This window comes from Phaenicophaeus curvirostris, chromosome 5 (genome assembly GCF_032191515.1).
Source record: "Phaenicophaeus curvirostris isolate KB17595 chromosome 5, BPBGC_Pcur_1.0, whole genome shotgun sequence".
NCBI classification, from domain to species: Eukaryota; Metazoa; Chordata; class Aves; order Cuculiformes; family Cuculidae; genus Phaenicophaeus; species Phaenicophaeus curvirostris.
In genome coordinates, this window is record NC_091396.1 from 64,191,421 (window position 1) to 64,208,056 (window position 16,636).

Here is a 16,636-nt window from a genome sequence, read left to right on the forward strand (position 1 = left end):
CTAATGTTGTAGAGGAGTGATTGAAATGTTGGCGATAGGTTGTGCCTGAAGTAAGTTTTCCTTTGGTTTATATTGTATCCAGAGTTTGTAATAAGATGGCTTATGAGGGAGGAATTTTCCCTTTCACTTGCTGGGAGGGGAGAATCCTGTCCTGATGGCATTGACATTATGTTAAATACAGATATTTGTCAGCAAATGACACCTGTAATTTCAGACCCAAATACTGCCTGGAGACACATATGCTTCTTCCCTGCTTGTTTCTTGTTTTTCTGTGCATCACACCCTTTGGAATTAATGGAGGTATTCAAAGGCAGTACTTGGCTCCATGAACTTCCATCTCAAGTTTTCTATGAATTATTCCTCCTTTTTGTCCCTAGGAAATGATGTCATTTATGGAAGCATTTAACCAAGGGAAAAAACCCTTTGTGCCTGTGTTGTCATCAAAAAGAAGTGAAGCTGAGCTGAGTGAAGGCCAACAGCAGATGAGAGAAGAGTGGGATAAGCTCATCTCCCAGGTCAGAGGCATTTCTAGCTCGCTATGTTATCAGCGTGAGCAGGTTTGATGAAGAAACCTAGGTCTGCTTTGGGAACTCGCACAGGGAAAAGTGGGGAGGTGGTTTTGTTTGAATTGATAAAAGAGATACAGACCCTGAACTTGAAGTCCACACAAGCTAAGTAGTGGTCCTCCCAAGAGGAGACAGAAGGTGACTTGGTATTACCCTTGTGCTTCCCAAACCTCAGGGCTGAGAGGGGTCTGTGAAAAGCAGCCTGCATCTGATTATCTTTGGGCACTCTTCTGATCAGTGTTTTTGGATTATTTGTGCTTAAAATCTTCTTTTGGGACATAATTGTGGCTCAGATGATGATGTGACTGGGAAAAGTGTATTAATATATTCTTTTCCGTGTCACAGATAGTAATACAGTGAGATCTGGTTGGTGGGTGATGGAAAGTTGTCCGGAGCATCCCCGTTGCCCCTCTATTTTGTGACTAGTTTACTGTAAATTTCCCTGTTGCTGAGCCTTGAGATGGGCACCAGCCAAGGACAGTAACTGCCAAATTCTCAGTAGTGTTGTAGAGGTTACAGGTTGGGGAACAAACCTGGGTCTCAGGTAAACACATTGATTTGCCGCTGACTTCACTGGAAGCTTCGTTTCTGAATGGTGACAGGTGGTGTTTGTTTTTTTTTCTGGTATGTCTAGAGCATCAGCTTATGCAGGTTTTATCAGTAACTTGGGATGGCAAAATAAATAACAGTGAGAAATTTAATCCCTGTTTTTCCTTTTTAAGATTAATGAATGGAAAATCAAGCTGGACCAGATGTTGCCCTCCCCTCTGGATAGCACTGAGGCTTGGCTTCAGGAGGTAGAACATCTGCAGGCAGAAGATTTGCCTGATTTGCAGGACCCGTTTAAAGCAATGTTTGTCTTCAGAGAAATTATTACAGCATTTAAGGTATGCTGATCACAAAGGAATATTCTGCTTCGGTCTGACCTAGCAAAGCACTTGTTATGGAATTGCTATTTGACATTTTGTGGAGGGGTGTAGATGTGTTTATCTTCTGAAGATGAAAACCTCTTCTAAGCATACCTTTGAACAGTGATGAGTTTAGTTAAATAACTGCATAGGTCTATAGAGAAGGTTTCTGACTTCACTGGAGTGAGATTAAATATGAGTACTATCCAGATGAGTAAATTATGATATTCTTTTTATGTGGTTCCTGCAACTTGTTTGTGTATTAAGTACTAGCACAGGGTAATTGCATCCTTATCTTTAAATCTAAGCTTAATACATACCTATTCAGAAATGCACTTGCACTCAGGGTTACATTCCAGTGAGTTCACGTGTGTTAGAAGTTAAGTATTTGCTGAATCACTTGGTAATTCTATTTGATGCAACAGGAGGTATTTTGATACGTTGGTACTGTGCAAGTTATTTATTCTGATCTTGAAATCTTTACACTGTCAGTAGTTTAAATATCCTTTTGAATTTGAAAACCTTGAAAAGATGAAGTGATGTCTGGCTCATCATCGTAATGCTGCACTTGGGTTTTTTTTCTGAAAAAGAGACAAGTTGGATGTTTTTGTGCTATGTCCTTAAAGAGAATTGGAAAGAGTGAGAAACAGAGGTGCTTGTGAGTCGCTTGATAACACCACTTTTTTATACTGTTGCTAGTCAATTCCTGATATGAGACGGCTTTTTAACTCATAACCGCTTTGCCAGACTTTTTCACCTACGATTTTTGTTCAGCAAAAGAAGTTAAATCATTTCTAAGAATGAGACAGAGAGGTGTTACTGGTTTAGGGTTTTCTTTTTTTCCCATTGAACATGTAGATATAATCATTAAGTTCCCTTAGGAGAAACGCAAGATATTTTATTTCTTTCATAATATGCTTTTCCTGATGGAGAGACATTCTGCTGAGAATTTTTCCCCCTCCTTCCTCTAGTTGGTCCCTTTAGTGTGTGTTCGGTAGGGATCTTATTGCCAAGGTGGTGCCTTATAATGGAAATTTTACTTTTCCTAAGAGCTAGGATATTATGCACCAATGTTCATAACTGTCTGATTGGAATAGTATTAAGGGTACAAAATCAAGTGTTTAAAATCTGTGGACTATTTTGGGGGTTGAGGGCTGCCCCAGGATTTAACCATTTCCATTATTATGCTTTGTTGTTGGTTTTATTACCTAGAAATGAACTTACAGCATGTTTTCTAAATGCCACTTACGAATGTGCTTATGTTCTGTGTAGTGAATCTTATATTTTATTTTTGCATAGGGAATTTGGTGCTGAGACACATGCCCATAAAGTATTCCCCTAAAGTAAAGTATCAGAGGGTTAATGTGATACGCTCTGCGTGGTGTTAGATGGAAATTTGTTGAGCAGTCAAGTATTAATCAAATGCGACATAATAGGTTTATTCATCAGGTTTTGCTGACAGTCTTTGCTAAGCGTAGATCCATGTTCCTTGTACTTAAGTAGAGGCACAGTGGTAAGAGAAAATCAGGTAGTACTGCACTAAACGTGCACTTTAGAAAGGGATGAGATAAATACTTCCTTTGCACTTTCTTGAGTGAGGACACTGGAAGATTGTGTTGTGCTGACTAGTTCCTAGTAGCTGTCACTCTAATGTCAGGTGCCTTGTAGATTCCCAGATGAAATGAAAGACTTACTATGTCTTTTTCTTCCCAGGGCTTGATGGATGATTTTGATTCGCATTGGGACACCCTTCAATCATTTAAGAATGAGGATGAGAAGAACATGCCACTAGTCTTGCCTGAAAAGTTAGAGGAAATGAAAAGAAGGTTGTGATCCTCAAGTTCCCTCTACTTTGACTATGTTGTATTCTAGCTCTGCTATTGACACTCTCTGCTGTTCTGAACAAAGCGCTTAATTTATCTGTGCCTTGCAGAAAAAGAGCGTTTGCCACCTAAGCAGAGATTGACTGTCCAAAGAAACAGGCAGGTTTGCTTGTTGGTCCAGTGAATATCTAATCATGTGCTCAAAGTGGAGCTCGTTCACAGGACCTTTTCAGATGCCTTTTGGTAGTATGTGTAGGAAACACCCACTTAGGGGTAGGAAATGTGCATGCTTTGAATGTAAAAGTTTCTCTGGAGGTGAGGATTCTCTAATTTTTAATTTCCACATTTTAAAATCAGTGAGACCTACAGATTGTGCAACCCCATATATCTGATGGAGAATATTTTAAAAAATGACCAGTGAATCTGTGTTTGTAACCTGAGAAGCTTTGACTGCAGATGGCAGATGCCTCTTTTCTGGGCATTAAAGTTTTTTTCATAAATTGAGCTGTCAATATTGACTCAAAATCGTTGCTCCCTAAAATTTTGGTTTTATCTTAATTTAACTCCTGTCATAACAAAATAATCTTTAAATATAATATATGTAATTCTGAGTTTTTATGCTAAAAGCGTTATACATTAATACTTTCCACATCCAATGGTGTTGAGTCAACTTTCACAACATTTCACTGTTTGCAGATTCAGCAATATTCACTTCACAACCTCCAGCACCTTTCTTGAATACCACTATGGACTTAGCACAGCTATTGCCAATGAGGTGATGTTAAAGCTAAATATCTGGGACATGAAGTATGGGACAAAAGAGTCTGTGGAATCACTACTGGAAAACTGGAATGTAAGTTTAAATATCTGTGTCACACCCTGACAGTATTCTTCTTCCCACCTCTGATTCAAGTTTGTATCTGTCTTCATTTGAAGATACTGTAATAGTTGGCAGAAGCATGGTAGACTGGTGAGATCTGAGACTTATGCAAAATAGGACTGGTAGACTTCCACAGGAGCTTTCATTCTGCACCATGTCTTCCTGTTTTGCTCTGAATAAGGATTTTTTTTTCAGTTTGGAGAAACAGAGCAAGGTGGAACCATTTGTACTTTTCTCTACTCTTTTTTGTTCTTTATTGCGATAATTTCTTTCTTTCTAAACTATAGAGCCAGCAGCAGCAGTCCTTCCCTGGCTCAAATCCACATAAACCTATCTGGAGTAGTTCCATAGTTGCTCTCTTCAAAACCATTTCCCGTGGTGCTGGCTAATCTACCTTTTGCTGTTGCCTGTTATTTTCCCTACTTCCTTACCTCTTCATGCTTCATGATGAATATGAATTGTCTTGTTTTGTTTTGTTTTGTTTTGTGCTTAGCAGAGCTTCTGGGCTGAAATTCTTAAAGTGATGCCACATGTAGGTGGGGGTTACCCTACCCCAAATACTGTCAAAGAATACATCATTACATCAAGAACAGGGGCAGAGAGATGAAAATGACGATGCCATAAATTTTGCCCCATCTCCAGTTAATGGGACTACTTTCAAATTCCATTTTAGTGGAATTTATAAAGCATTTCTGAGAAGCTTTTCAGACCAGCAAGTTCCCCGATTAAATCAGTGGGTATTTCGCCAGCATCAGAACTGTGGAAGGAGGCAACAGCAGGCTATACAGAATATCACTTTTCCTGAGTAATATTAACCTTACCCTGTTGTGAGATGGGATTACAGAGTTAGTCTGTGCTGCGTTTCTTGATTCAGTTGGCTTCATAAATACTTACTGTGATGTTATCTTTACCATTATGGTTCATGGTCTTTCTCAAGCTGATAGAATATAGAGCTTTCCCTAGTAGTTTAAGGCTTGTTGCTGGCTCTCCTTATGGTCCCATGATATGCAGTCCTGGCTGAATGGTGGCCCAGTGGCCCAGTTTTGTCATGGCCACAGGAGAGGTGTTTTTGTAGCCTTCTAGGTAAGATGTTTGTAGGACTGGGGAGCCCTGAGGTGAGATGCATCTCGGACAAGAATGGGGCTGAGGATCAACTCTCTCATTCCCTGTGTGAGTGTTCAAAGCACAAGTCTCCTCTGCTCCCGTTTCTTCCTCTCTCACCCTTTCCAGCCCCAGTTTGGATCTTACATGATCTGTGACACGAGCTGGGCACGTCGACATTTCTGTGCATGCGGGGAAACCCACCTTTCACTTTAAACACTTTTTAGACCGATGTGAGCAAATTCTACCTGACTTGTTCTAGATACCATTCCTCAGTATTACCCTAGGGCTGTTTTCTGAAATAAGCAACCCTGATTCATAGGGCTGTGACTCAGAGTTGGGCTGTGACTCAGGCAGTGGCATTCAGGAATTAATATTCCCATTTAAGTTACTCTTCACAAGCAGAAAAAACCCCAGGTCTGTTTCAGACTAAACGGAGCAGATTTGTTGCTTGATGGGCTTCGCTCAGTTAACGTTTAACCTGCAGGTTATAGACTCATTTAAAAAAAATGTATCCCAAGCTGCATTTCCTACCTAGTTTTATGTCAGTTAGTGATGGCCATACCAATTACTTTTCACTTTGGGCAGAATTTCATTGAAGAAAAGAGGCTTGAAACATTACTAGAAACTGCTACTCACATCTGTGAAGATTTGAAAACCAAACCCATAAGCGGTCCTGGCTCGGGTAAGTTTATGCATATAAACTGATATCAAGACCTCTATTTTGAACTGACGTGTTGTCACCGTTTTTAATTCCCTCTCTTGTATAAAATACTGCTCTTATGTAATTAGACTCTCTGTTTTCAAGTGTATAATGATATTCCTGATTTCATGTCCTAGCTGGAGATCCTCAAGAAACTGGCAGACTTTTTAAGACAGTGGAGTCCAAGATTTCTATGTGCAGAGACTATATTTCCAATGTAAATACCACCCTACAGAAAGTCCTGTCTTCCTGGAGTAACTATGCAGAAAACATCCGCTCACTAAAGACGTGGCTGGACGAAATACGGAATGAGCATCCGAAAGAGGTATGTGGTTAAATTTCTCATTGTAGTGACAGACAGATACTTGGAAGGCCCCTGGAAGGGAAACATTATACAAGTTTTTTTTGGTTTTTGCTCCTCATTTTGGAAAAAAACTTTTGACAGGGTTCTCCTTTAAATGATTTCAATGCCTCTGTCTAGATCCCCACTGAGATCCTGGCAAAGTGGAATTCAGTTCATGGTTCCTTAAATGAAGCTGGCAGCTATCTCATTGAAGTCAGCAAAGAGCAAGTTGGATCAAATATTGCCAAAGAGCTGAAGAAACTGAACAAGAGATGGGCTAAGTTCATCAAGAGGACACGCTTTGTGAGTTATTAGTTTCATATGACTCTTGCTATGTAGCCTTCAAAATCATATTCTGTAGACTCACCAGCTTGCTAGTCATAGGTTATTAGATCTTTCAGTCCACTCAATATTGTCAGTTTTAAACACGAGGAACAGAAGATGCCCAGAGACATCCCTTTCTTAAGTCTTTGTGACTTAGTTAAATGCTCTTTATGACATGATGGAAAATGTTCGATTTTCTAAATGGAAATTTTTAAATCCACTTATAAGAAGAAATCTTATTGTAGAATAAAGCTCTTATTCAGTCCTAGAGATGAAAGTAATCAGTTTGTTAAGAGCTTGTGAACCTTTGCTTAATTGTGTGATCTCTGCCTTAGCTAGTAGAAATTGATTATTGCTGCATGGGTATTACTAGGATTGTGCAACTTTGCATCAGCTCACTTGACAGGCTTTTTAAAATACGTAAATTCCTATACAAGCTGCTTAATGTTACATATATTATATTTCCTAGAGTGCTTTCACAAGAATGATATTTTTACTCTGCCAGGTAATATTAGAGCTCTTAATTTTCTAAATGGACCCTTTCATTGACATTTATTAAAGGTACTGCTATGACAATAAACAGTGGCAAAAAATGACAACATTTTTATAGAAGATGAGCCTAATGAGAACGTATTCCCAGGAGTGAGGGAAATCTGGAGTTTCCTAGAAAAACCTGTAGTAAGAGATGCTTTTAGGAAATATGTTCAGAAAAGAGAGATAAAGACGCCTCTTACAAGGGCTTAAGAACTTCAGGAGTTATTTTTCTGGCAGTGCTTTGGACATTATGGCTATAATATGTATTATATTTATTTATTGTATATATTTTTATAGTAAAAAGGCAAGGGTTTGAGCTCTGGCCTGTATCTACCAGTACCATTAAAGTTTTAGCATGCTCCCTGGTCTGGATTTGCACAACACTAGCTGTTGTTCTCTTGGACAATTCCCTGGTATAGCCCAAGTTTACTTATGGTTTATTTATGAGTATGTTTGGCATTTATTTCTCCTTTCATCCTTGTTGCATGTAAAAGCTGGAAAGTAACTTAAATAGTGACTCTATTGTAGGAGCATAGTGGAGAGACCCATGGATTGATGATGGATGTAAACATCTTACCCTGCTCTTTTTCTATAGGTTGGTGAAGCGAGCACAGATGCTGCTGAAAAGACCGTGGAGCTTCCAGGGAGCCTGGAGAAAATTGAAGAGCTCCTGGGAGGGGTGGACAGCTGGGCAGCAGAGGTTGGACACTTGCTTGGCAAGATAGGTCACGAAAGTCCTGTGGAACCTGAGATAGAGGAACATTTGCAGGTGAAAATGGAAATGCATTGCATAAACTTCTTGTTCATTAGGTCTTCGTCTTTCAACACAGATTCATGGCTGGGGTAAAATGAGCCATTATCAGTGAAGCAGAAATGAATGTTGATTTGGTGCTGCAACACTGGTAAAATATCAAGGCAATGCTAGTGTTTCAATGTTATTTCCCAGGATCAGTCCCTGATAAGTGACTCTTCCAACACCAGTGTGTCCAGATGACAAGCATGTGCCAGTGAAGTGCTGTGGTGCAGCAGTTTGCGTGGGTGGTATTAAATACTCCCTGTCCAGCCCAGCATTTGCAGCAGACTAAAAGTTTGCAAGGTGCCGTGTTCAGAATTTCTGCTGGTTGTACATTCTATTATCTACCCTGAGGACTCAGCTGTATTCAAAGCTTACCTGTAAAAAACTTAAATACTTGAAGCATTTTCAGCAGCACACTGGGTGATTTGTGCATTTCAGCTTATATGCAGTTGCTCTAAACATCCACAATGAACACTGATGAATTTCTTGTTACTTCCACTAGTGTCTGTTGCATTCCACATCTCTCTGCCTAGGATCACTGTTTCCTCCCTCAGCAGATGACAGGTGGAATTATGTATATATAAATCAGCAGCTTCAGTATAAAGTCTGTTTTAGTTTCTTCACCTGCCAGTGAAGGTGAATCTGAACAAAGCTTTTCACAGGAGAAGCTGAAGCACTGGTTTATGTTTCTTTTTGCTATTTCTGCAACAGGGCAAGTATAATCTTATGGTAGGAAGGTCACCACCAGAAGGAGGTTTCATTGAAGCTCCTCTGTTTAAGTTCTAAAGTTAAACAGAGAACTTCTTTGGTACATTAAATCCACTTATGATAACTGTGAACCAGATTTAGCATTAGGTTACTTCTGGTTTGTGCCTTCTTGCACTGTGTTTAGTTGACAGAGTTAGGAGTGTGAGCCTATGAAAGGGTCTATTCATCTTTTAGTATTTGTGGGTATGTTTATAAAAGAAGCCACATTTTGCATTGTGACGTTTGTTGGTTAAAAACAGTGAAGGAACAAAAGACACCCGGAAATACAGCCTCCAAAAATGTGACTTGTCTGTGAGCAGAAGAGATCAGGTTGTGTGTTACCTGTGGTAAAGTAGGTCGAGATTCAGAATAAAGCACTGATTATCATTAGAAGAATGCTAACTGACAGCTTCAAACAGGAAAATGTGTTGAATATTCATAGATAAAACCAACTTTAATAAGGATGTTTCATGATAAATATTCAAATACGGCACACCACTTTTGCATGCAAAATGCCCAGCTGCTTCCTGCCTTTTCATAGTGAAAACCACAAGAAAATCTGAGTTTACTTTTGGATGACTTCATGATCAGGTGATGCATATCCAAATGTGTGGTTTGTATATTCATTTGGAAAGCTGTTTGGATGGGAAAGGATGTTTAGAAAATACTTCTAATTGGCTCTAAGGCAAAGACATGGGAGGTATCACATCGACAGGAAGGCTGTTTCAGCAAACAGAATCCCTTGTGGATGGCAGCAAATTTCTTTCTACACGGAGATTTTACAGTGTAATACACTGACCATAAATCATAGAATCATCGAATAGTTAGGATTGGAAGGGACCTTAAAGATCATCTAGTTCCAAACCTCGAAATAACTGAAATGTGAGATTTTTTCCTTGAGTGAATATTGACCATACATGAAAAAGACGGGCTTTCTCGTTCGGTTTGTTTAAACAAAAAGACAAGCTACAAGCTTCTAATGCTTTTCATTCAACCAGAATTTGGCTGCAAGGGCAACCTCATGCCAAAAACAAGTTATGGCGGCAGAAGAGATACTGCAGTCCCTGATGCAAAATGTTTCAAGTCAGGTATCCCAACAGCAATCTCACACTACTGGGCTGCAGGCACGAATTAAAGAAGCTGGCGACAAGATACAGGTACACTTTTTTGTTGTTGTTTTACTTTAGACACGCAGGGATCTCTAATTTTAACATTATATGATTAGGAAGAATTCTTTTCATTCATGTAAAATAAAAAAGGGCTTATACTATTGGAATTTGTTTCCCAGACTCTTGCCAGGCCAAAAATAATAGATTTCAAAGATCAATATCCCAACTCAAAAAACTTGAGTGATGTTATGAAGCGATATCTTTATGTAATTACTGACGCTCAGACATGTTCTGATAATAGACTCTTTCTTCCAAGGTTCTTACAACTGATGTGAACAACATCTTGTCCAAATCTGAGAAGTCACCTGCAGAGAAGGCGGCTTTGCTCAATTTTGAAGAATCACAGAAAGAACTTGAGGCCTCCATTTCAAAAGCTGTGAAACTTGTCAAACAAAAATCAAGTCCTGAAGAATGTATTTCAAGATATGAGGTGGGTTTGTTTTCTGAGCCAGACGAATTTGAGTATTCCTTAGTGCTCTTTAGTCTCTAGAAGACTAAGTTAGAAAAAAATCAAAGTATTTTTTCTTTAATAGTATTAATGCTATCCTCAGCTTTTTTTATTTCTTAGTACTGTTAGCATATGTTAACTTAGCAGACAGCTTGAATGGAGAAATATAAATCTGCATGGCAGTTTATTCGGTGCCTTATCTTAAATTACTCCACCATCTCATCAGAACTCATCATGTTCTGAGTCACAGCAATTTTTTTTTGCCTGATTAATAATTAAAATTCCCATCAAGAATCACATGCCTGAATTCTTGGACAGCATGGTTATAAATACTGAATCTCCTCTTTTTCCCGGTGGATAACTGGTAAAGGATGTGTCTGATCTCAAAATCTTGATCTCTTAAAGGGGCCCATACTGACATGTCTATAATGGAAGCGTCCAAAATCTGTGCTGCCTCATCTTGCGCAGGGAGGACAATGTGTATGTGCTTTATGCATGGTTTTTGTATGCTACTAATGTCATTTTATTAGGTAAATAAGCTGCATTCGGTTTGGTTTATTTTTCGTGATGATGCTTGTTTTGCAGGAAGCTTTTAATGCTCTGAATGATAAAGTTCTTGACAAATTTTTGAAAGCAGCTGAACAACTGGAAAATATTTCATCTGACCATGGAAGGCTGGCAGTGGAAGAAAAGAATAAAGATGTTCAAGATGTTCGTAAAAGATGGGAGGTGAGATAATATAGGAGGGAAAATCCGCTGTCTGTCCTCATTAGGCCTGGCACCTTTGAAGAACAATCTTTTTGTCACAATATGTTCTAAGGTTTTTATTTACTTTGTAATACTGTTGCACCATCTCACAGGGACAATGTGTTTTGAATTTTGCAGGCAGCTCGTCATGAAATTATATCGTATGTCCAGCTCATAGTAGAAAGGGAAAAAAAGAAATTTAATGCAACTTTAAAAAAAATAAATAAGCAGTTGGGCAAAGAGAAGAAACTCCTAAGTATGGATAAAACCAAAGGGCTCATCAAGGAACATGAGGTACCCGACACACTCCTTTTCTGCTCATCTACCTCTCTTTGTGAATGCTTTGCCTGTCCTTCTTGCTTCTCTTTAGGTATGTTATTGCGTCCTGTGTTTGTGGAACAGGGCCCTTGTGCTCTTTGTTACATAAATGTAGAGCAAAGAGGCTACCAAAATTATTTCTTTACCTTTTTTGACTGCAGATATTAGCTTCCATGGAGACATTTAGAATTGCCGCCTTGATACATGGGTGGTATGTTTTTTCTGATTTTGCTTGGTTTTTTTTTTAAAGTCAGCCTTGGAGCTTTAAAACAGATTCAGCTGTGTAGAGTATGAAAACATGAAATTATTACATGTTGTGTGACTTCTTTGATTTGTTACAGTTGCATAGGTGGTGTTGCTTGTGTTCAGGTGAGAGTATCCTCACAGTGCAGTAGCCACACTTCACCTCTGTGTTTGTATTCCGTATAAATTAATCAGTGTTAGACATTTATTAGACATCAAGTGCGAAGTGTCTCTGCCCGTGGCAGAGGGGTTGGGACTAGATGATCTTTAAGGTCCCTTCCAACCCGAACTATTCTGTGATTCTATAAGACTTTCATGTTTCACTGGTAAAGTCATGGTGAATCTTACATCTTACATATTCCGTAAGCAATAGGTTTTATACTTCATTGCTTCTAGTATTTTTCTTCGTCTCCTCTTTGAGACACATTAGAGTGTCCAGTTTACCACTTATAAAGGTAAAAAAAAGCTCTCCTGTTGACATTCCAGTCTTCACTGAGTTCAGTGGAGTTTTAGTCTTTACTTCTCATGGGTTCACGTTCAGCAAACATTGAATTTGCAAGAGTAAAGAGAAATAAGCATTCTCAAATGCATTCCTTCTGTTCATATTTTTGTTAGATTTTTTTAGATTTTGCCTTAGAAAGTGCAGTTATTGATGAGGAACTTTTAAAATAATTTTTTCAGTTCTCCTTTCCCTGTAGTCAACGGGACATATATATCTGATCTCAGTGTGAAGAAGACTTGGGACCAAAGTAGCTAAAATTGTAGCAATGTAACGAATTCCAAAATCAAGCAAGAGTGAGTATAGTTTTTTGAATGCAGCTGGGGAACATGTTGCCAGAAATCCTTATTTCCTTCCTGGCTCTATTTGAAAGAAAATGGAGGAAAAAGAAATGTTTCTTTCCTGGTTTGACAGCTTGCACTTTAAGTGCACTCATCTGAACAGCCAATGGAAATAGGAAAAAATGTCTGAGAATAGTTGGATACCCTTATGATTTAATGTGACTTTATTATATTATTTGTCTTTGTTTAGGCCTTTTTTTCACATGAAGGCAGCCTGAAGGATCTTAGCACATCATTAGAAAACCTTAAAATATTGGGAAGGCTATCAGAAGAGACTATCCCAGATATACAGACACTGACTGCAGACTGCGAACAAAGGCTAGAAAGACTTCAACAAACTGTGGCAGATACTTACATGGCCCTGCTGTCTCGTGCTGGAAAAGGACAATCATCTGAGAAAGAGTAGGTGGCTGAGTGCATGATGTGTGGTAGCTTCACAGAAATCAGTTATACGGATAGATTTTGTGATGTTGTAAATGTACTACTAAGTGTTTTACTATGTACATTACTGTGGGCAACTGTACATTTAAATATTTAGTATTAAGTTTCTTAAACTAGCAACTACAATGTTTGATTGTTCTTCGTTAAAGCTGCACTGTTTTTAATCATTAGGTGGGATTTCCCATTTGTATTTCGTATTTTGTTCTTAAGCTGAAATTTCTTTTAAACCGTAGGAGCTCCATTGTTCCTTCTGAGAATGGAGAAAAGCATGTTTTTCCTCAACAAATAAATATCCTTTCAGTACAGGAGGTAAGAAGACCACACTTTCTGTTAGAAACAGTGCTCTGTCTAGGGGAGATCATTGCCAAAAGGAAAAACTGATTATTTCTGTCCCTGTTCTTACTGTGGTGACACTTCACGCCTCTGGTCAGGCACTGAAAATTTATTTGGAATGTAGACTAAGTGAGTATTAAAAAGTAGCATGCAATGAACAGCACTAGGCATCCCCAGGAGATGTGACTCTATGACCTAGCATTATGTTTTGCTAAAGAGTGGTTTCCAGCTGGAAGAGTTGTGTGAAGCTGTGTTCAAGTGCAAATTGTCCATAATTTGAACAAATTTCAGGGGACAGAGAGAGGAAAACCAGCGATGAGTTGGGAGGCATTTACTTTAGAGAAATATATGGAAAACCAAAACCCACATACTTAGTCGAAATAATCTTAGAGAAGATACTGCATTTCATCACGTGGATGCCGCAGAAGTTGTCTTATTCAGTATAAACATTCTTGTGAGTAAGGCTGCAGGTAGCTCATCAGAGAGTCTCCAGGCCGGTGGTTTATAAATGTAAACAGGTAGGAATTAGCTATTATAAGGAGAGATCTCTTATAAGGCTGCTAATATTGACCCTGATACAATGATGAAATCTGTTCTCTCATGGATGGTCAAGTATGAAATGTATAACATCAGCTGGCCTCAAACTGAGGAGCAGAGTATATCCCAGAATCCAGGGCAAGAGACATGCAAAGGCATCTGGTATAAGCAGCCTGTCAAAAGCTGCAGAATAGAGTGCCTTATGGTTCCCTAAGGATGTCCGTGGAGCTGCAGCAAAAATTTGCACAAGTGCATTATGCTTGCCAAAGACCCGGTATCTGTGGAAGGAATGAATGACCTGCCTGCAAGCGTTCCATATTTTGCTGTTTTGGTTCATGACTGAATTTAAACACATCTCGTGTTCACGAATGGTCTCCCTTATCTCCTTTGGGGCACACAAAGAGATTACTTCTGTCAGGAGATCACAGATGTCTGTTAGTCTCTGCTATGTATTGACACAACACGATGCAGAGGTCATTGTTACCTTTTATTCTATGATTCTGTCTTCTTCCATGCAACAAGGGGTAGGATGAGAAGAAATGGCCTCAAGTTCTGCCAGGGGAGGTTTATATTGCATATTAGGAAAAGTTTTTTACTGAAAGAGTGGTGGAGCATTGGAACAGGCTGCCCAGGGCAGCGGTGGAGTCACCATTCCTGGAGGTATTCATAAAACATGTAAATGCCTGGATGTGTTCTTAAAACCTGTAGGAGTGGCACTCTGGGACATGGTTTAGCAGGCACAGTGTTATTACGCTGATGGTTGAACTTAATGATCTTAGAAGTCTTTCCCAACCTTAATGATTCTATGATTTTTTAATTTTAATTTAGACCTCAAGACCTATTGCAGTTTTGGAACCAGATGTGAAACATCACAATGGAGAAAGCTGTACAAAGAAATTTGAGGAAAGCAGTGATTTGCATATACCAGCTTTATTAGAGAGGTAATTTTTAAACTTCAAAAATGCGTCTATATTACGAGATGATACTGTGCTAGACATTCATGTGTTAATTAAATATATCAAACACAGGGTGCACTTTTGTGATGCAGAGTTCCGTTCTTGTTCTGCTACAGTTTGTGTGTGTAGTATTGTTCTGTAGTTGAATAGGAAGAACTGTAGTAGCTAAACGCTTCAAAAGTTAGGATTTTGTAGGAAGAACACTTAGAGCTATAAACCTGTTTCTTCTTGGGCCAGAAAAATCTGTATCTGCCTTACAAATAACTTCAGATATTGCAAAATAAAAAAAAAATTGTCAAGTTTTCAAAACTGACATTTTTACATTCATAAAACTGAATTTAGAGTACGCATATAGGCTTTTATACTTGTAAATTAGCCAGGTGTGCAATTTCTCACCTCTTTTATATGTTGCTCATTCATGCTCTTGCATGTGCTTATTTGGAAATCTACTGGTCAGCAAGTCCCAGTTCCTGCCATGTTCCACTAAATTACAAGTAATGTTCTTTCTGAAAGTGATTGCATCTTTCTTTAGCTATAACACACAAAGAAGTAACCTGGAGGAACTTTTGAGAATCAACAGAGATAAAGTAGCATCTGGTTTTTCTGATGAAATAAAAGGCACTTCATGCCTTCAGAATAAGCTGCTTGAACTTCAGGTAAGTATTAATTTCTTAAAAGCACACTTGGTGCCTAAATTGTTATTTTCTCACGTAGAGACTTCACTTCTCTGTGTCATGTGTATTGCCAGGGGATAAGAGCCACCCTTACCACCAAGTTTGTTAGAAGTAGAAGGGAAATCAAGGATTTAGGAATGCAGTTCTGCTGAATGCTACTTAGTGGAATTTTGCGTCTGCTACTGAAAGTAGAAATTGGTGGCTCTCAGTTTCTGATTTGCAGTCTAAAATAGGTCTAATGGAAAAAAATAGCTAAGGAAAGTGTTGTGGTTTTTTTTTTTGTCAGCAGGAGTGGTAAGTGAACTGTGGTCAGGGCTGGAGGAGTCATCACACTTGAACCATCAAATGGCATTGACATATGCAGAGCAAAACTGTTGCAGGACTAACAACTTGGTTAGGTTGTATGAGCCTTAAGAGGATGATAAAAGACACATAATTGATGTTGGGGAATATATTACTGCAATTTTTCAAGCCCTTGCTTGAAAAGAGTATAAAGGTTTATCTGGCTTCTCAGAACTTGCTTCAGTTCTTTTGTTTTATCCTTTTGAACATAGCTAAGTTGAGATATTTCCATTCATTCTCATAGTAAAAATGACTGAACCATATTTTTTGAGCCTTTTATAAAATGTAGCCAAGGCATGTATCAGACATGGAAATTTTCATCATAAAAAAATTGGTAGAGATTTGCATGAAGCTAAAAATGGAGTCTTAAAGAAAAAGAAAACAATAGATATGCATATTTCAGGTGATGTTTTCACTTTTTCTGCAGAGACTCTGATGACTAGTTTTATGAACTGTCTGCTCTGTTAGGAAATACAACATGATTTTAATGCAGTTAAATTCTGCGTATCTTTTAGGTGATAGAGAATGAAACCAATTCTGGTTGGACACAGTTGGAAAACATCACATCTACCTTAGAAGATCTTGTGGATGAAGTGCAGCAGGCTGCTATCTCTGAGACGAAAAGCAAACTAAAAGGAGAATGGAAAGAGCTTCAGGACAGTATAAATACTAGGTATAAAGTAGAACTTCATAGTGTTAGCTAAGGAATATTTCCTCATAACTAATGTGTGTATTGTAAGGAAATTGTGTGCTACAGAAAATACTTGCATGGTTTTCATGTTTATTGAAAAATTGCATAAAATTAAGCTTTTCTTAATCATACTTGGTTCATATACATGTTACAGATAGTGTGAATTTCTCAA

At 38.5% G+C, this 16,636-nt stretch overlaps 1 protein-coding gene across 1 annotated transcript in view; it reads left to right on the top strand.

Annotated features, from left to right (window-relative positions):
* Window positions 1–16,636, top strand: part of SYNE2 (spectrin repeat containing nuclear envelope protein 2) — a 155,598-nt gene that overhangs the window by 13,344 nt on the left and 125,618 nt on the right. The window contains exons 10-26 of the mRNA XM_069856738.1: window positions 378–515; window positions 1,289–1,453; window positions 3,188–3,300; window positions 3,994–4,150; window positions 5,867–5,963; window positions 6,119–6,306; window positions 6,463–6,627; window positions 7,778–7,951; window positions 9,724–9,882; window positions 10,151–10,324; window positions 10,928–11,071; window positions 11,228–11,383; window positions 12,681–12,892; window positions 13,165–13,240; window positions 14,630–14,742; window positions 15,290–15,413; window positions 16,289–16,446. Coding sequence (XP_069712839.1) covers window positions 378–515; window positions 1,289–1,453; window positions 3,188–3,300; window positions 3,994–4,150; window positions 5,867–5,963; window positions 6,119–6,306; window positions 6,463–6,627; window positions 7,778–7,951; window positions 9,724–9,882; window positions 10,151–10,324; window positions 10,928–11,071; window positions 11,228–11,383; window positions 12,681–12,892; window positions 13,165–13,240; window positions 14,630–14,742; window positions 15,290–15,413; window positions 16,289–16,446 — 2,513 coding nt within the window. The remainder of the gene's footprint in view (window positions 1–377; window positions 516–1,288; window positions 1,454–3,187; window positions 3,301–3,993; window positions 4,151–5,866; window positions 5,964–6,118; window positions 6,307–6,462; window positions 6,628–7,777; window positions 7,952–9,723; window positions 9,883–10,150; window positions 10,325–10,927; window positions 11,072–11,227; window positions 11,384–12,680; window positions 12,893–13,164; window positions 13,241–14,629; window positions 14,743–15,289; window positions 15,414–16,288; window positions 16,447–16,636) is intronic.